This window comes from Arctopsyche grandis, chromosome 8, assembly GCF_051622035.1.
Source record: "Arctopsyche grandis isolate Sample6627 chromosome 8, ASM5162203v2, whole genome shotgun sequence".
Classification (NCBI taxonomy): Eukaryota; Metazoa; Arthropoda; class Insecta; order Trichoptera; family Hydropsychidae; genus Arctopsyche; species Arctopsyche grandis.
Window position 1 is genome coordinate 9,585,224 of NC_135362.1, and position 19,805 is coordinate 9,605,028.

General features: G+C 33.4%; 4 protein-coding genes across 4 annotated transcripts; 2 read left to right on the top strand and 2 right to left on the bottom strand.

Annotated features, from left to right (window-relative positions):
* Nucleotides 1–461: 461 nt before the first annotated feature.
* On the bottom strand, nucleotides 462–7,816 carry Swt1 (Swt1 RNA endoribonuclease). Its single transcript, XM_077435766.1, has 14 exons — nucleotides 7,648–7,816; nucleotides 7,077–7,356; nucleotides 6,904–6,999; nucleotides 6,707–6,826; nucleotides 6,553–6,620; nucleotides 6,305–6,473; nucleotides 5,907–6,071; nucleotides 2,252–2,355; nucleotides 1,899–2,159; nucleotides 1,649–1,835; nucleotides 1,228–1,573; nucleotides 1,003–1,137; nucleotides 768–938; nucleotides 462–696 (listed from the first exon to the last, which is right to left on the bottom strand). Exons 1-14 carry the CDS (start codon nucleotides 7,774–7,776, stop codon nucleotides 603–605), a joined length of 2,325 nt encoding a protein of 774 aa, XP_077291892.1. The 5' UTR covers nucleotides 7,777–7,816; the 3' UTR covers nucleotides 462–602.
* A 513-nt stretch (nucleotides 7,817–8,329) lies between these two features.
* Nucleotides 8,330–12,051, top strand: LOC143915818 (BBSome complex member BBS2-like). The gene is made up of 12 exons (XM_077436636.1): nucleotides 8,330–8,386; nucleotides 8,995–9,008; nucleotides 9,083–9,287; nucleotides 9,369–9,782; nucleotides 9,886–10,068; nucleotides 10,140–10,362; nucleotides 10,432–10,688; nucleotides 10,759–10,941; nucleotides 11,014–11,421; nucleotides 11,491–11,654; nucleotides 11,724–11,872; nucleotides 11,951–12,051. The coding sequence occupies exons 1-12, from the start codon at nucleotides 8,330–8,332 to the stop codon at nucleotides 12,049–12,051; spliced, it is 2,358 nt and encodes a 785-aa protein (XP_077292762.1).
* Nucleotides 12,052–12,102: 51 nt separating this feature from the next.
* Orc1 (origin recognition complex subunit 1) lies at nucleotides 12,103–15,273 on the bottom strand. The gene is made up of 11 exons (XM_077436157.1): nucleotides 15,236–15,273; nucleotides 14,910–15,010; nucleotides 14,589–14,832; nucleotides 13,879–14,518; nucleotides 13,673–13,802; nucleotides 13,418–13,599; nucleotides 13,249–13,346; nucleotides 13,018–13,178; nucleotides 12,839–12,943; nucleotides 12,535–12,757; nucleotides 12,103–12,457 (listed from the first exon to the last, which is right to left on the bottom strand). The coding sequence occupies exons 2-11, from the start codon at nucleotides 14,999–15,001 to the stop codon at nucleotides 12,218–12,220; spliced, it is 2,115 nt and encodes a 704-aa protein (XP_077292283.1). The 5' UTR covers nucleotides 15,002–15,010; nucleotides 15,236–15,273; the 3' UTR covers nucleotides 12,103–12,217.
* Nucleotides 15,274–16,490: 1,217 nt separating this feature from the next.
* On the top strand, nucleotides 16,491–17,921 carry LOC143915094 (glutathione S-transferase 1-like). Its single transcript, XM_077435523.1, has 4 exons — nucleotides 16,491–16,581; nucleotides 17,005–17,360; nucleotides 17,429–17,599; nucleotides 17,669–17,921. Exons 2-4 carry the CDS (start codon nucleotides 17,016–17,018, stop codon nucleotides 17,816–17,818), a joined length of 666 nt encoding a protein of 221 aa, XP_077291649.1. The 5' UTR covers nucleotides 16,491–16,581; nucleotides 17,005–17,015; the 3' UTR covers nucleotides 17,819–17,921.
* Nucleotides 17,922–19,805: the final 1,884 nt, after the last annotated feature.

Sequence of the window (19,805 nt, forward strand, 5' to 3'; positions counted from 1 at the left end):
AACTTAGATTTGATAACGTTTTGGTCAGAATTTGTAAACCGGAAGTAGTATTTTTTTTTAAAACAACATTTCATTATTGTATTTTGACCATTTATATTATTTTTATCCTCTTGATATTTAATGTGTATAATAATTATACTGATTTTAAATAATAAAAAAAATTTGAACAAAATCCGACAACCGGAAGTAGAACTTTTGTATTGTGCAAGTATTTGCATATATTCGCGCTCAATTTGTATCGCTATCATAGTTATTAGTTCAATATTGAATTTTGTTTTGTAAGCTTCTTATATTCCTCAAATACATAGATAAAGTCATGGGTTGGTCACACCCGAATTTTTTTACAAGTTGGGAAGTAAAAATGTGTAATTTTTCTTTGAATTATAAAATTTATTTTCTAAGAGATCATTATTTTATATCCATGTTTAGACTTGTAAATTGTAATGAAGGAAAACAAACAATAAAAATTCATTACACTCAAACGTCAATTTATTTATAAAAATACATATATGTTTACAATAAAGTAGACATTATGCCCAGAACGCACTGGTAGTTTATGGAGGCGCGATTAAATCGCTGACTATGCGTTATGTTGTTGTATACTATTGCATTTGAACTGATGTATATTTTACACTGCACTCCAATATCAAGTTATGAAGCATTGTAAATTTGTTGAAACCATCTTCTAAAACAGTTCTGAAAAATGAAGAAAACATTCAAAATAAAACGATTGAATTTATTTTACCCTTAATACTGCAGTTACAAACCTGTGTTTGGAACAAAATGTAAATAGTTGAATTTGATCAAAATTCCATTTAGTACAACCCATCCCAACTACTGTATCTGATAGGGCGCTATAAAACGAATCAATTGCTTGATTTGCTTCATATTTCATATATTCAGGAGAAGTTTCACTCACTCGATTACATAATAATATTCTAAAATAAACATTCAAGATGTGAAAAATATATAAATTAAAAAAATATGGTGACCATTATTTACCTGGATATACTTTTCATTAACAGGTTAACTTGGTTTGCAACAGAATCGGCTTGAGGAATTAATTGTTCTAAAGAGTTTATGGTAACTTTGTCATCGAGACAATGTGTAACTCCCAAACTGTTTCCTAGCTGAGAACTGAAATACAGAAACAAATTTAATAATCACATCACAAAAACAAATATAGTAAGAATATATCCATATGTAGCTCAGAATTCGAATAATTACCAAAAATTAGTGAAACCATTCCAAATGAATTGAAACATATCAGAAATTTGATCTTCCGTATCCGAAAATTGATTAATTTCTTTTTTCGAACTGTCAAGAAAACTATGCTGAGGTAACTTCATTTTTGAATTATCACTATTTGAACCATCATTGTTTCTTGACTTTGAATCAGTAATTACTTCTCGTTTTTTAGAATCTATATTGTTGTTGATTATTTCGTTTAAAGATCGACAACAATCACTCGCCAATTTAAAATACGACTTAAGTGTATTTCTCTTTAAACATTGAATCAATTTTGTACTTGAAGACACAATTATTTTTATATCACTAGACGTAAGATTTTCGACTGTAAATAAATTAAACTCAATGAAATCAAATGAAATATGTTATTATATTTATAGATAAATAAAAATGTACACACTTTTACGTCTTCTGGGGAAATAATACTGCAGTTCTTTAAAAAGATCAAGAGATCCAGTGGGAAAAAATTCAGAAAACACAGCAATCCAATGTTTAACTATACATTCCAAAACATCTTGAAGTGACCACGGTTGCTTTTTATAAACTATGGTTTCCCACAGGTTGTTGTAGCATAATTTCATTTCTTCCTGTGAAACATAATACACACATATATTCTTTATTTCAAAACTACATTTCTATCAAAAGTTTACCTCTAAAAATGGAGATAGAATTTTTTCTAGTATATTCCCAATATTTGTATGGTCTGTTAACGGATTTTCTGATGTAGCCGTATTGAGAATTTTGGGAGGAGCACTATCCTTCTGATATTCGGTTGCTTTAACCAAATCATTCATTACTTTCTTTTTTTCACTTTTTTTGTCTAGCAGCAATTTAAGTTGATTATGGGTTAATGCTTTTATTTTATTTACTTCTGCTTTTATACATAGATTTTTGTCATCTGTCAAAAGAATCTAAAAATAAAAATAACACGAAAGTTACAAAGTAATATCGCTACTGCTATATTGACTTTACATCACCATGGTAATTATTACATAAAGCTCACCATATCATCATTAGACTGAGCTTTCTGTAAACAACAATTCAATATTTCATCATCAGCCGTTTCGCAGGGAAATATGTGATTGGAAGCCTCCTTTAAAGACTGACCTGAAATAAGATTTTTTTGTAAACCATTAAATAATAAATTACTATTATTTTTGTAACGTGGGAACATGAGAGAGAGTATCCACTGTCTAAGTGCATTCGCGGTGACCAATAGAAACCCTGGATTAGGCTAAAGAACCTAAAAAATAAGTGTTCCGTTAAAATTTCCGGATTTGCAAAGTTCCATTGCAGAAAAAGTTTGTCAAACCCTGGCCTAGACAATAGACACATGAATGGATCGGGGAAGCTGTGCTGTGCAGCTTGTCCTTTATGAGGAGGTACACACGGTAGATCAGATTATTCTTGAGCGAGCGGTGGACCTCTGGGATCGTTGAATAAATTCTGTGAAGCGACTTTCAGCATCCTTCTGTATGGGACAGAAGCATGGACCCTAACAGATTCCACGTGTAAAAAACTACAGCACTTTCAGATGTAGATGCTGAGAATCTCATGGATGGCGCGTCGAACCAATGCCGAGGTGCTGGCCCTGATGGGAAAACATGTCGAAATACTCAAAAATTTGAAAAGGCGCAAATTGGAGTACCTTGGACATGAGATGCGGAGCCAAAAATATGATCTCTTGCGCTTAATAATCCTGGGAAAAATCGTAAGCCAACGCAGTCGGAAAACATGGTTATAGGATATTAGGCAGCGGTACGCCATCAGCACTAATCCGAGCAGCCATAGACAGAGTACGGATGGGATATCTAGTTGCCGACGTTCTGGGAGCTCATGGCACATGAAGAAGAAGAAGCGACTTTGGCCTTTCATTTGGATCCTGAACCCATCGCTACGCAGCACTGGTCGTCAGAAGTGAGATCCAAGAAGAAAACAAAAGTCAGCAACAATCAAAGAGACGCCACAAATAATCCAAGCCAAGGAGTTGGAGAGACTTCAGGCCATGCGGCGCTTTTGAGTTCAGATGGATCTGTCAATGAGGCTGTGCGTGGCACGACCTTGAACTACGTTTGCCGCCTTCCAGAAAGAATCCAATTGGAATTCGACCAATTGGTTTGCGAGACTTGCGGTGCGATACGGTAGCAAAACTTCTGTTTACCAGCACTTTGAAAAAGCCAGCACGAGAAAGTGGCGTCCCGAAGCAGGAGAATCATTAACAGGGCACATGGACGCTATTACAGACACGTGGAGTCAAGTTTCACAGGGGTTACCGCACCGAAAGCTCTCGAACGAGTTATCACCTGGATGTTTGTAAACAGCATCATGCCAGTTGACGTAACGAGCCTTCCTGAAGTCGTGAAGGTGGCAGAGGCAGTGTTCGAATCAACGAAGTTCTAGTGTGAAGGCGGGAAAACACTCGCGACCGAAAAAAGCAACAAAATCAGCGGCCACAGACTGGCAGCACAAAAACAAACAATACCCAAAAGGCAAGCAGAACCAGATACAGACAGCGAACTGAGATGTGATTTAAATGCAATCAAACGGGGCACATCAGCCGTTTCTGCCACAAAACTTCCTCAGTTCGGATCTTGGATGACACAAGCAGCATGTCATCGGGAAACAAGAACGCGGGTCCTGTCGATCGCAAACAAAAAAAAATCGGATGTGACCACTCCACGACTCTATGGTTCGGTGATTATTCCGCAAAAAGCGATCTCACGCAAGTCACTAAAATCTCGATTACGGAACATCGGGTACCCAAAAACTCCATCTATCGAAAGCTACCCAAGCGAAATATTGTACTAACGAGAACTCGAGTGCCAGATCGCTTTTTGCGGAATAATCCGTTTACCGTTCACACACACCAGCTATGAGAACATTCGATACAAATTGAGCGCAAATGTAGGGAAACTTACACAAGACAAAAGTTTTACTTCTGGCTGTCGGATTTTGTTTATTACTTAATTTCACTATAAATATTATACACATTAAATAACAAGAAAATAAAAATAATTTAAAAAAAATAGTTTTAAAAAAACTTACATCTTCTGGTTTACGAATTCTGACTAAAAATCTTATCAACTCTAAATTAGTAAGTACATAAAGAAATAATAGTACAAATATAAATTTTCGCCTTGATACGTTCTGGGGTGTGGGAAAAAATCGTGTGGTCACAAAATTTTTGGCTTTTCTAAGAGGAAAATATCGCACTTCCGGTATTAAATTTTATGATTTTTTTTCATCACATTTATACAAAAATTATACGTGAATTTTCTCGTGAAAAGCACACATATTTAAGGGGTCGAAAAAATCGAACAAGAGGAAACTGCCACTTCCGGTTGACGGATGCTCACCATATTTTATTAATAACTTGGTATTGAGCTTTAGCTTTTAGATATGAAATTTCAGGTCAATAAACCAAAAGGTTTCTGAGGAAAACAAAAAACCTTGATTATCTAGAGCAGGGGTTCGTAACCGGGGGTGCGCGCACCCCATGGGCTGCGAGAAGGCATATCAGGGGGTGCGGGAGGCATTTCTAACAATATAAATTTAGTTTTGTAATATTTGAAAACTATTTTAATATTCGATGACATCGCTAATTTTTTTCGTGACGAAAGCGCTTGGATAGCTATAACTAAAATAATATAATTTATGGCAGGATATCGTTTCAAGCTTTCTCCTCATCTCATTTCTCGCATATAATAACGAGTTTTCTCAGAATTTGCACACCATCGTCTCCACTGATATACTGTTTACAATTGTTTTTACGACAGAGGCAGATAGCAAAAAACTATTGATAGATGGATCGATAGATATATAGATCGATCGATCGATAGATAGATAGATAGTAAAAAACTTCTTGAGACTAGCATGTGTAAACACACGAAAGTTCGATTGCAAATGTTATCTACCATTTTAAAGCGGAAACAAATACATACTTTATTGCAGTGATTTAAGACCGAATAGGATATAATGATCTAACACCTCACAGAGTACAGCGGTCGGACTACATGCCGTCTCGCTTGCACCAACGCTATCAGTGTCATAAATGTATAAAAAACGAAAGCTCTTCTATCGCAATCACGGCTCGAGTTAGTAGGTTTAGATAAAAAAAAAAAATATTGAGATAGAAAACCAATCCTTATAAACGTGGTGAAATAAAAAACTGGCCAAATAAACGCAAAATAGCATGGAAAAAAAATCCGTAAAAAAAATATATTTTTGCCTTTTAAAATTCGCTAGACAATTAATTATCAGTATTTTAAAGCAATGAAATATCACAATCAATAGGAAAAACATCTGGCTATAGATTGCAATACTCACTTTGAGCACAGCAAAACTAGATATTAAGTTAAAAACCGCAAAAGCCAAAAAACTGTAAAAATTGCGCATTTTTTAAACGCTCATATCTCGTAAACGATCACGAACCAACAAAAATCATTATCACATTCGAATTCAGTGGGTCAAAATTAGTAAAGATTGATTAGTCTCCGATATGGTAACTCAAAAACGTGATTTTTTTGTTGCTCAGTGTTATCGAGCGGTTACGGGCAGGTACCTGTGGCCACGAAGAATCGCGAAAAGACAGCATTCGCCACGGAACTCACTCTTACGCATCATTTTCAATAGAATATTAAATATTTTTCAAACTCTACCAATTAATTTATCATTTTTCGGCAAATTTTCATGAAGATAACTTAAGGCTCTTCTAGCTAGATGATTAACTTCAGGTCCACTGTCTAAATTTCTTCTTTTACAACTTTTTAGGTTGTCCAATTCGCAAAATACTCTCCACGGAATCATCACACAGTATGATTGATCTAAAACATTATTTTTTGGAATAATTACATAAATACATATAACACACTATAGATCTTTGTAATTGTATATATATATATATATATATATATATATATATATATATATATATATATATATATATATATATATATATATATATATATATATATATATATATATATATATATATATATATATATATATATATATATATATATATATATATATATATATATATATATATAGAGTGTACCTGATATATTTAATAGTTTATCAATTACTTCTATGTGAGATAGCATTACATTTGTATCAATAACAACAATGATGGAATCAGCACTGCAATCACTTTCAGTATATGATGGATGATGAGTAACAATGGATTCCAAAGTAGTATTTTGATTTTTATCAGCATGTGTGCTTACCTGCTTAAAAAGAAAAGAACGCCTTAGATAAAATTCTATGTATAAAAGAAACGATTCATAAATTTGAAATTAAACATACCCATGGTAGAACTTCCACGATAGATTCACATTCCATATTTTGAACTTTGGATAATGTTTCATCATCCACTAAAAGTATATTAAATATAATCTTCCAAATTCAAACTTAACAAATACGTACATATATATTTGGACACATTAAAAAAATAGCTCACCTTTATGTCGTTTTATTTTAGATTCATTATTTTCTACTACGGGGACAGGTATTTTTTTAACATCTTGTTGAATTTCGGAGGAAAGCCTTTTTTTCAAAAATTTTAAGCGCTTTTCTGCAACTATTTTACAAATTTTATGTATAATCCTATAAATATACGTCTGTTATAATTTACTATGACTATTGTATTAATCTTACTGTTATGTTTATGTATTTTGGCATTCGATTGTATTTTCTCCAAAACCTGTTTGGAATTTATTCTATTCTTTAATTTTTCTAGCCGTTTTTCTATTACTGTAAATAAACGAATTTCAATTGAAAACATATGACATTTAAATAAATATAAATAAATTGCCTATAAATGGATTAACCTTTTTTCTGGTGAACATTAAGTACTGGAGTGGAGGGTGTTGTTGCGGGAGATGAGTTTGATTTTTGCGCTGTTTTAGCACATTTGTTACTTTCCTGGTTTTTAATCGAAAATTTGTCATTCTTCTTTGGTATTGGTATATTCTTGTCGGGCTTTTTTTTCGCAGTTTCGATTTGAGTTTTAGCCTTATAAGAAGTCGATTGAACTAATGGTATATCTTTGGAATTCGATTCGGAATCTCCAGATTGTCTTTTCCGTTTACGCCCACGTTTTCGAGAAGCCTAAAAATATTTCAACACAGCATATTAGAATTATGTTAATAAATGATATTCTTGGTTTTATTCAAACATTTCAAGGTTATATATCCGACTTCATGTATATTGATGTAAAAATACCCACAATCACCATTACAAAAGGTGAATTACTTGGTTATGCAGCAAAATGAAAAAATAATATTACACCTTACGATTATAATATGGGACAACATGTTGCATTGTGATATGCGCAAGAATCTATTTTATCAATACCCACATTTCAAATAATATAATAATTAACTGTAAATTTGTAAATACCTGTATATCCATGTAAAGCAGCTTATGTCGTACTTTTATGGGAAAAATATGAAGATACTTAACGGCGAATTTTGTGAAAATAACGTACGGCCCATCAGTTACTTGACACTGACATTCCATACACAACATGCGAATGTACCAACCTAAAAATGTAAAATCGCTTTAATTCGAATTACCGGGTAATTCGAAAATAGTGAATAAAATAATAGGTAATAGGAAACCGCTCAAAAATAAGACGATGACCGATGTCAGAATGTTCAAAACAAATTAAACAACATTATATCGATTTTTAATGAGTGAGAGCATGATTTGTAGACACGCGAGTCTCCCACTAATGTTATTTTTTAATTTTAAAATCCAAAAGGTCAATACATAACAATCATAGATATAGAATACATAGATGGGCCCTGACGCCTGATTTTGGTCGGAGATCTTGTCGTCACTAACTGAGGGGTGCGGGAGCTTTAACTAGCGGGGAAGTTGGGAAAAAAAAGGTCGACGCCATAGATATAGAATAACTGTAATATATATCTATTGTCGACGCAGCGGTCGTCGTTTTTTTCACCACTTCCCCGCTAGTTAAACCCCCCGCACCCCTCAGTTAGTGACGACAAGATCTCCGCAATATCTATGCAATCGACCTTTCCTACTTAGAAGCTAACTAGCTACTGAGAGTTGGACCATGCACTACTTTGTTTGTGCATGGTCCACAAGGTCGACCGGTATAGAGCGTGAATGCGTATCTATGTATTATATATCTATGATGACGATCTAAAAAAGTGCTGCAAAGTCAAATGGAAGCCCAGATTTCACATTCCATAAATTATAACATAGCCATTGTAGATATGAATCTATTGTTGCGTGGACGTGAAGTGGGGGCTTCCAGAATCGGAGAGAAAGACGCAGGAATATTGTAGAAGCGGTTGGGCACAACACACATACATACATACACATGTAAACTATTGGTCGATGAGTGGAGCGATCCCATTGGCCGTTACATACGGCTTATTCATTCGGCGAGGACATTTTGGCGCGAACGAGAGATCAGGTGATTAGCGCTCGTAAGCCATCGGTCCACGAGCGCCACCCACCTAATCTCTACGTTACACTATTTTAAAACCCAAAAAACAGGTTTTTATAAATAGACTTGATTTCTAGATTTTTTCTTGTTGAAATTCAATCTGAACATTAGAACTCTATAATTGGGTTATAAATTTTATTTCAACAAAACCCAATCCTTGAACTAATTTAATTCCGCTTACAGATATTGATTTTTTGCAGTTGTGCTTACATTTTATACTTAAGTATAACATTTAATTGGGAATTATATTGAATTATTGTAAAAAGAAACCAATCAGTCGGTAATTAATTAAAGGCAATACTGTTAAAAATCTTATAGTAAAAACATTTTGATAAAAAAAAATCGATTATATAGTTACCATAGCAATCCAACAGACAACACAACATATTGCTTGGAAATAATACTAACATTTTCATATTCGTTTAGACATAGAAGATTCAAAATGATTCAACCTACGTTTATGTTGGAATTGAACCATAAAATAATGCCAGGTGTCGTTACAATTGGAAAATATGATGGAGTTCATGCGTGTTTGACTGCTGCAACAACTGCTGATAAAGTAATACCAATTGCACTTCTAAATGTTAAGGCGCACACTTGAATTATACATTTTAATAATATAAAGTTATTGGATATCTAGGTAATCATTCACAACCCGTATAAGAATAGCAGTCTCAATACAGGTAGAATTCAATGGTCAGAATCTCATAAAGAGGTAGCCATATTAAATTTGAGCCAATCCATCACGGCATTAGAAGCAGGACAGTTACATTCGCAAAAAGAAAGGGATATATTGCTGATAGGTTCACCGACGCAATTGCTAGCGTACGATGTTCAAGAAAATGCTGATTTGTTTTATAAAGATATGGCGAATGGTGTAAGTAAGATTGTAATAGGGAAATTCGGGAAAACAAATCGTCCAATGGCCTTAGTCGGAGGGAATTGTTCAATACACGGGTTAGATCATCAAGGGAATGAAATTTTTTGGAATGTACTTGGCAATGAAGTGCAATCATTAATCTTAATGGATTACGATAAAGATGGAACGAACGAAGTGAGTTTAGAAATACGATTTGTTAAATTTGGGAAAAATTTATATATTTTGGTGAATGTATACTTTTTTATTACAAGGTTTATATTAGCTTTACTTTTTGTAGTTGATAGTCGGTTGTAAAGATTATACCATTAAAATTTTCAAAGAGGAACAAACTCTATTGGAAATATCTGAAACAGAAGCAGTAATTGGTTTGGCTGTGATGCAAGAAACACGATTTGCTTATAGTTTGTTAAACGGAACCGTAGGTATTTATGAAGAAGGTATCAGACTATGGCGCGTAAAAGTGAGCTTGAAAATTGTAATATGTATACATACAAATTAGGTTCAATTTACAACTATTTCAACCATTTTCAGTCCAAGAATGTTCCGATTTCTATACATTGTTATGATCTTTTGGGAAACGGGAATAATCAATTAATAACTGGCTGGACAAATGGAAAAATTGATTGTCGGGACATAAAATCTGGAGAAGTTCTTTTTAAAGACAATATGGGAAATTCCATAGCTGGAATAACTGAAGGAGATTATCGAGGATCTGGAAAGTTGGATTTAATATGTGTTTCTACCGAGGGTGAAGGTATTTTTTTCAAGCAGCTCTTAAGTAGTGAAATTAGGTAATAATAAACGACGAAAAGTTATATTTTAGTCAAAGGATATGTAACGTCACCGGATCATGCAGCTTCAGTTCACATGAAAATGGACCAAGAAACGATGCGCGATTTATTTTCAAGAAAACAAGCGCTTTTATTGGAGTTGAAGCATTATGAAAGCAACACCAAATTTAATGAACAATATGAAAAAAATAGAGACGTGCCAGATTCAGTCTCGAACATGGGCATAATACCTGCAAATACTAGATTACAAATCGGATTGGCTACGAGTGCAGGAGACGCGAATAAAAAGGTTCAAATTTAAAAAGGCTTAAAATAAAACAAGAACAAATTATTGATTAATAAAAAAATATAAACCATAGGCACACGTCGAAGTTTCCATATCAACAAACAATTTTACTGTAATCAGAGCAGTTATGATATTTGCGGAGGGAATTTTCGAAGGTGAAACACTGATCGAGCATCCTGATGTCGATCAACTAAGCAATACAATGGATATCGCATTATATCCTCCGAGAGATGTACCTATTGATATACATATAAAGGTAATATTTTATTTAAATTCACAAACTGTACACGTTGATACCAAAATCATTAAAACAATTTCAATATTTAAGGCATTTGTCGGGTACGCGGACAGTCAACAGTTTCATGTATTTGAACTCACACGACAGTTACCTAGATTCTCCATGTATAACATGCCGAATTCAGAAGATCTTACTGTCATTGATGAAAATAAAGCGATCGTTGAAATACCTCCGAGTTACGTCACATTTACTATTACTGAACGCATGCAAAGAATTTGCATTTGGATCAATCAGAATTTTCTTTTACCCGACGAAATTAATGTAAATCCGAATAATAGTCAAGAATTGCATGTTTTACTTAATTGCTTACGGGACGGAACTAATTTACTCATGGATTTTGAAGCTAACGGTGATGTAAAATTTAGCACGTCTAACATGGAGTTGGCGGGAGATTTAGTTCAAAGTTTGGGAAATTTTTTAAATCTTGAACATTTACAGGTTACTATTAGTTTATGGTTGATTCAATTTTATTTAGAAGCGGTTTCTTTAAAAATAAAATTTTAACAGACAAAAGGACATTTTCCAAACGATGAAGACATACTGCGTAAATTAGTAGAAAGTTTGGACGATATTCAGGAAACACGTATGAGACTAGACACTGATGTTGCAGAACAATTACAAAACATTCGACATTTGATTACAATTGCAGACGAGAAGCGATCTTATGATTTGTAAGAAAAATTAAACAATAATTCTACAGAAGAATCTAAAATACTAAAATTTTAAACGTTTTGTTTTAGATCTGATATGATGACTTGCTATGGTGAAATTATGGGAATGAATAATGATTTAATTCGTGGAAACAACATACGAATGAGCAACCACCAAGAAGGAGCTAACGCGCTTAAATCAATCAATAATATTATTCAACGGGGATCTCGTTTACGCAGTAAACTAAACATATTCTATCTAAATATGAATTTTATGAACGTTCAAATTTAATTTACATGTTTATTAAATGTTTTAGTCGGTAAATTCGCATCAACTATGGTGAACAACTGCAGAGCTTCAATTAAAGATAAAAACGTAGAAGGTTTAATAAAAACTATAAAAACAGGAGAATTGTAATTTAAGATTGCAATTTCATTTGAAATATAGAAAAAATAAAAAAACATATTTCGATAAATAAAATAAGTATATTAATTAGTGTATAAAATAAAACAAATACATACAAGATATAAAATACGTGTCGATTCATAAATATGTCAAAAATCATAAAAATTAATAATAAAAACTATCTAAGAAATTTTTGAATTGCGTAATGTACGTCATCTGAACTAACATTTAATAAGATCTTTTGGTATATATCATTATGAGGATTATCGCTAATAATAAGACGAGAAGAGCTGAGTCGAGAGCATGCAGAAAGTATTTGAGAAATGGAAGGCGTTTTTGAACCGATGAATGCACACAATGTCTCCAGCTGTTTGTATATCATGTTGAAGACACATTCCTCCAGACCCGTACGTTGAACCTGAAATACATGCGTTTTTATAATTATAAATAAAATAATAAATAATTACACAGATTGCATCGAATTAGAATAGATACCTCAGCTGCAATTGCTTGCAGAAATAATTGTTCCATTTTAGAACAACATTTAATGGCTTGAACTTTAGGATTCGCTATCATTTCTGTGAGAGCTTGGTTCACGTGAAACAACGAAACTTGTTCTGTAATACCACTTTGCTTTTCGCTTAATTCGGCCAGCTCAACAGCTCTTCTGCAAATATCTAAAGCTCGACGTGCATCGCCTGAGACGGCCGCTACTTTTCTGAAATATTACAATTTTTTATTAAATTAAATTTAAATGTCTACAAATTAGACTTGCACTGTAACATAGTATTAAAGTAACCTCGATACAAGCTGAACAGCATCCGGATTAAACGCTCCCGTATCAGAAAGTCTTGCAATTACAATGCTCTGCAATTGTGTGTGTGTATAAGGTTGGAAAGTTAATCTAAAAATTAAAACAAATATTATATGAATATGAATATTTACTATATCTAAGAATTCAAAAAAAAAAATTCAAACCTAGTAAGACCTAGACGACTTGCGACTCGACCCATTAGCAATCTTTCCGGCAAGTCCATAGTATTAGCTATAGCTATTACAACTAGATGTGCAGCTGATTTTGAGGGCCAATCCAGAAGGTTATACAGAACGTCTTGCCGTCGGTTACAAAGTACATCCAGCTGAAAATTTGAATATTATTTGAGATTTAAATTCACTATAAAGACTAATGGATCAATTCACTCTACATACTTCATCAACCAAAAGTACTGTTGTACATCTCTTCGGTGCTGGTTTTGTAAAACGTGTTTCTAGAGCCTTGCAAGCTTGTTCCCATGCCATTGTTTTACCTACAATAAAATACAAAAAAATTTAATAACACAACAAATAAAGTAATTTCAATAGTTGAAAAAATCTATACCAGTCAATTGTTTGTATATGTGAACATACGATTGTCTCGGTTCTGTAATTCGCATTCCGTTAATTTCAACAAAATCAAACTTCGGTAAATCGTCACGTGTAACTTGTTTCCTTAAACATCGAATAACTTCCATTACGGTGGCTGTTTTCCCTGTTCCAGGAACACCAGATATATACATACATCTAAAAAAATCGTTCAAATTAACTTTAATAGTAAATTTTATAATATTTTTTATTTATTATATATAACACTAACCCCCCAGAATTTTCAGAAATTTTTCTGTTAATAAATGTGTAAATATTGTTGAACTCTTCTTCCCTACACGGTAAACTTAATGGCACGGCTGAAACATGTAAACTTTCCCTTGCAATTTGAAGAGAGCCTCCTATAAATAAATAAAAAATCAATTGAGTTATTGGTACAATATTTATTATTAAATAAATATACATAAAAAAAAATACCTTTTATTACGACGGGAGTTTTTCTACTACAAATGGATGGAGTTAAATCAGTTTTGAATAGTGACTTCCTTCCTTTCTTCTTGGGGGTTTTTACAACAAAATCATCTTCACTATCACTGCCTCGGTTTGCATTCATACGTCTTTTTGGCGATTTTTTATTAGGCGAATCAAAATTTTCTGTATATACAACATTGCGTTTTTTGCGTTTGGGCGTGTCAATGACATTGTTTTTTGGATCGGAAGAATATTCATTAGTAATATCTCTCATAAGTGTCAACTTTGAAATATCTTCATTTGTACGAACTTTCCATGAATCGCTATCATTTACTAATGACGTAGATGTTTTTTTGTGACTAGTAATTGTGTTGGGAGACGAAATGCCTCGTTTTTGTGGGGTTCTAGTAACATTTTGACTAGATGAAAATTCTTTTCTTTCGTCGTCCAAAACAGGTTGAAGAATACATTTTCTCTTAGATATCAATTCTATTTGATATCTGCAAATAAATACTGGCTCTTTCACGGGAAAGCTTTTTACGACTTCTGAAACGACAGCCGTCGTTGGCATTTTGACAATGTCGCACTTTTTAAAAAAAGTTTCAATGGAGACATCTTTATCATAAGGGCGGTGGTCTTCGACAACCTAAGAATAAAATGTTTTACTATAAGAATTTAATCGATCATCACAAACATCTCGTAAAAAACAACAATACCTCAACATCATCCTGTATTTCAATATCAGTACCGGCTAATGAAGATTTGGGAAGATCGTGCCTCTTACAAAACCATTGTACGTGCGCTCTAAATTTATCCTTTAATACCTTATCGTGACTCTCGTATAGTTTTACAATTTGAGCCACATCGCAACCCTCGATAGTATCGGGATCTGCTGCGTCTGCATTGGATATTAATACGTAATCACCAACTTCAGCAATGATATTTTTGAACTTAAATTTTCTATATAAAAAAATAAATAAATCAGTATGTACACAACGACAAAATTGATATTCAATACATATTTCTGATTTACTTACGTATAAAAATCGGCAATCTTGTAAGTGAATTCTGGATCATTTGTTTGTTGCCAGTCGATTTTGTCGCTCATCCATTGCACTGGACCTTTCATGGTTGAAATCTGTATAATTGCTAAGTTTAATATATCGCAGTAATAAAACTGTTTAATTGAAAATTCTTATACAGAAGATTCCCATACACAAATTAACTAAAGATCAGGTCAAGGTACCTCAATTTATGTTTTGAATCAATTTTGTGTAGGGGTTATATGATAATGAATAAAATAGTTAAATAAACACCAATTAAATATCCAAAAAAAGTAAATTTTCGTAGTTTTAAGACTCACCAGTAAAGACAGCTCAACTGACAGACACAGCAGCTGACAGCGTGAACTTTCGCGCCTTTATCAGGCATTTGGTCGAAAGATATCAAAACATATCGTCCATCTCGTAATTTCTATATGTATATGAAAATTGATCAAGTATAATAGCTACCCTTATTTAAAATATCGGATAAACTTTAGAATCACTAAAGCATTTATAGAAAATTCATCTTGGTGTTGTGGAACCAGAAATATTTTGAAATCGTTTTCGTTCTGTCGTGTGGATTCGACCCTCTTTTTACACACCGATACTCCGAAATACTGCCGATCGCTTCGTATGCGAAGTTGCATTTCTTCGTTACATACTGGAAAAGTTGGAATATCACCGACTATTACTTTTTGGATTAGCCACGATATCATTTCTTCGCGATTGTCTAATATTCTTAAAGTTGAGAACATAATGAACATGAGATTCTTGGGGGAAAAAATAGCGGTTTTTTTTACGTAAATACGCATTTTACTTATACAGTAAACACGCATTTTTTGCCGGTATTCAGCCGGTACGGTATGTATTTAAAGTGGCGCCAAAATATCCTTTATTCCGTAAACACATTAATAAAAACGTTAGGTCTGTTCATACCTATCCAGCACGACCCGTATCCTGCAGGCGTATTCATACTCCATTCGCGCATGCGCATTTACGCATTCATGCGCGTCTATATAGAATGTACTGAAGAATACTATCCGCACTTGCATGACACCTGCAGGATACGGGTCGTGCTGGATAGGTATGAACAGACCTTTATGCGACATTAAATTTACGTTTTAATTTTAAAATAATAATTTCCAAATGATGCGTCATAAACGGATAATTGATTTTTGAATAATTGGATTATTAGTCACATTGCGATCGTCCAAAAGACAATTTTTGCCACGAAAATCGCGAATATGGAATAATGGCACTCGAGTTCTCGTTAGTATGATAGTTATCGCTAGTATGAAGGACTTTTCGGCTGCCAGATGTTCCGTTATAGAGATTTTAGTGACTTTTGGTTCAGTTCCGAATCCGGATTCCTTTTTCAGTTCCAGTTCCGGACTCCTATTTTAGTTGAAAATTACGATTCCTGCTTCAATTCCAATTCCCGACCCCTGTTTCAGTTCCGATTCCCGATTCTAATTCATTATTACTACACGTATTGTAACTTTATTTTAAATCATGTATCAATTTGTTTCCGACACCACCCGTCGAAATTTCAACGGGCACAGCACTAGTCCAATTATAAATACCGGTTCCGAATATGTAGTGGGATGTGATGCGATGACGTTGACTAGTTTCTCGCTCGTGCTTCAACCGGTGTGGCGTATACTTGGTTTGTACTCGAACTTCCCTGTATTTATTTGTATTATATTGTAACTTACATACATTTATTCGGTATAATTAAAATATAGATTTACCAATTACATATATTTAGATAAATCGCTTATCAATACGTTATTTTTGTAGTGATTATTGCATGGCATTTATTTTATTAAAACATCTACATACTTCTATTCATATACAAGAGCAAATATTAATTTATGTTATAATAAATGTACTCTCATATGATTAAAATGACAATATTCCTATCGTTTCGAGTTTTTAATGTTCATGTAACTGTTTGCTACTAATCCGTTATCTATATGATGAAAGTGAACCAATAAACAGCATTTTTCATATGGAAAGCAGTATCTAATATAATATTTATAAAATGCACAATACTTGCCAAACACTATCCTTATGATATGAATTTCAGATTAATAAAAAATGCCTGTAACGCTGTATCACTTTGCACCAAGTGCTCCGTCTCGAAGCTCTCTTCTAACGGCACGCGCCCTAAAATTGGATGTCGACGTGAAAATAGTGAATCTTTTCACCAAAGAACAACTGAAGCCAGAGTTCATTGCGATAAATCCTCAACACTGCATTCCTACATTGAAAGATGATGATTTTGTACTGTGGGAGAGCCGTGCCATAAATTCGTACCTCGTCAATAAGTATGCTGCAAATAGTGATCTGTATCCTCAAAGTGATACGCGCACCACTGCGACCATCAATCGTTTACTTTATTTCGATGCAGGTTCTCTCTATCCTGCTATTAGAGCTATTTGTGTAAGCAGTCTTAGATTATCCTACTATTTCATGTTTATTTTTCATTGGTGATTTAATTTGTGTGTTAGTTTCCAGTACTATTTATGGGCGAGACGAAAATCTCCAAAGATAAAAGAGATAAGCTGAACGAAGTGTTTGCACATTTAAACACATTTCTTGAAGGTTGTGATTGGGTCGCTAAAGGAAGTAATTACACCATAGCGGACATCGCAATCGCTGCATCAGTTTCAAGCATTGTGGTAAGTTGAAATCGAATATGCGGTCTTTTTTGAAATTGTAAAATTTTAAACCCTGTTTGTTATTTTTAGGCGGTGGGTTGGAATTTAACACCGTTTCCAAATGTGAAGAAATGGTTTGATAAATGTTGTGCTACTCTTCCTGGATATGAAGAAAATAAGGAAGGAGCAGAAATATTCGGAAATGCTGTCAGCAGCAAATTAGATAAAGGAGAAATTTAAGTGTCCTTTATTTGAAATTGTAATAAAGCTTGCTTTAATATTATACTAACATGCATATAATAAATGAAATTTACATATTTTTCTAAAATATACACATGAATCTTATTTATTTATAATTTGTGGCCCTCAGATTTTTTCCCAATAAGGATCATTGATGAAAAAAGGTTAAATTATAAATATTAGTTCTGAATAGTGGGATGTAGTGATATCTTCTTAAATACTTTTGACAAACTGATATCCACTGAAGCTGCTTTACATTTAGTATTGTTAAATATGCACAAATTTAGTACAACTTTTCAATATAAGTAATTAAAATATAATATACAAGTGGTTTTACCCGGCTTCTAATAACATGGCTAATCTAATAGTTTAACATGGCTAATCTAATAGTAAACATAAATTATTTTTTTTATTAAATTTATTTGAACTGAGAAGAAGTAATATTTAACGACAGTCAATCAGAAATGAATTTACACACACAACGAATGGTTTTTTTGAACCGGAACTGAAAAAAAACCTGATCCGGAACTGAAACAGTAATCTGGATCCAGAATTGAAAAAGGTATCTGTATTCGGAACTGAAACAGTTATTGAGATATCTTCATTTGTACGAACTTTTCATGAATCACTATTATTTACTAATGACCCAGATGAAATGCTTCGTTTTTGTGGGGTTCTAGGAACATTTTGACTATATGAAAATTATTTTCTTTCGTCATCCAAAACAGTTTGAAGAATTCTTTTTCTCTTATCAATTATATTTGAGATCTGGAAATATATACTGGCTCTTTCTCGGGAAAGCTTTTTAGGACTTCTGAAACGACAGCCGTCGTTGGCATTTTAACAATGTCGCACTTTTTAAAAAAAGTTTCAATGTAGACATCTTTATCATAAAGGCCATATAATATTTGAATAATATATCGAATGGATAATAGAAACATGATTCCCAAAATTTCAAACGATTTTCTGCCATTTTGCTCCACCATGCATGTTTTCAAACATCCGGCACCAATGTAGCCATTCAGAAAAATTGTTTCATCTCCGAGGGGCTGCTTTTATATTACCTAAGCAAAGATATAACGAGTGAAGTGAGTAATTAAATTTCCAACGTTGACCAAACCACGTAAAATGGCAAAGTTTCGAAACGATCGCAAAACTGTAGGAATAGAAACTGAATCGTTTGCGAAGTAAAACATAGAAAAGCCTTGTGAAAAATTCAAATTTCAAACGCGTCTAAAACGATATTTTTTCTCCGTCGTAATGGCGGAGGATACATTTACTTATATTGATGACCAAAATGAGCAATATGGCAAAGTATGAAAACGATCAGATAAGAGGCAAATATTTTCTTGAATTGTAATCGTAAGTGAAGCTGAAAGGAGGTATGTAATATGTAAAAAAGCACAATTTTCAACAACAACTATAGAACGGGAGATGATAATGTGGTTACCTTTAAATTAGCTGTAAAAAGCTAATTTTTTTCAGGAATTGCCTTTGCGAATCATAAACGATATAATAATTTAATTATGGAAAAAGCCGAAAAAAATCATTCGAGCTCCTCAAACGAGTTATTTTATAATTTTGAACGAAATATCTTTGAACGACAGGTCTGTGTACCATCGGTCGTGATGAACTATCGTAAGCGAGTTGTGAACCAACCGTCCGTGATCGAAGCGTCAGTGAGCAAAGTGTTGGTGAGCGAGATGGTGGTAAACAAAATGCCTTGAGCGAAACATCTATGAACGAGATGTCGTGTCACCGTTCCAAATGCATATGTAATGGGATGCAACGCAATGTCGTTGACTAGTTTCTCGCTTGGGCTTCGACCGGTATGGTGTATAGTTGGTATGTACACGAATTTCCCTGTATTTATTTATATTATATTGTAACTTACATATGTGTATCCGGTATAACTAAAATATAGATTTACCATTAAATATATTTAGATAAATCGCGTACCAATACTTTATTTTTGTAGTGATTATCG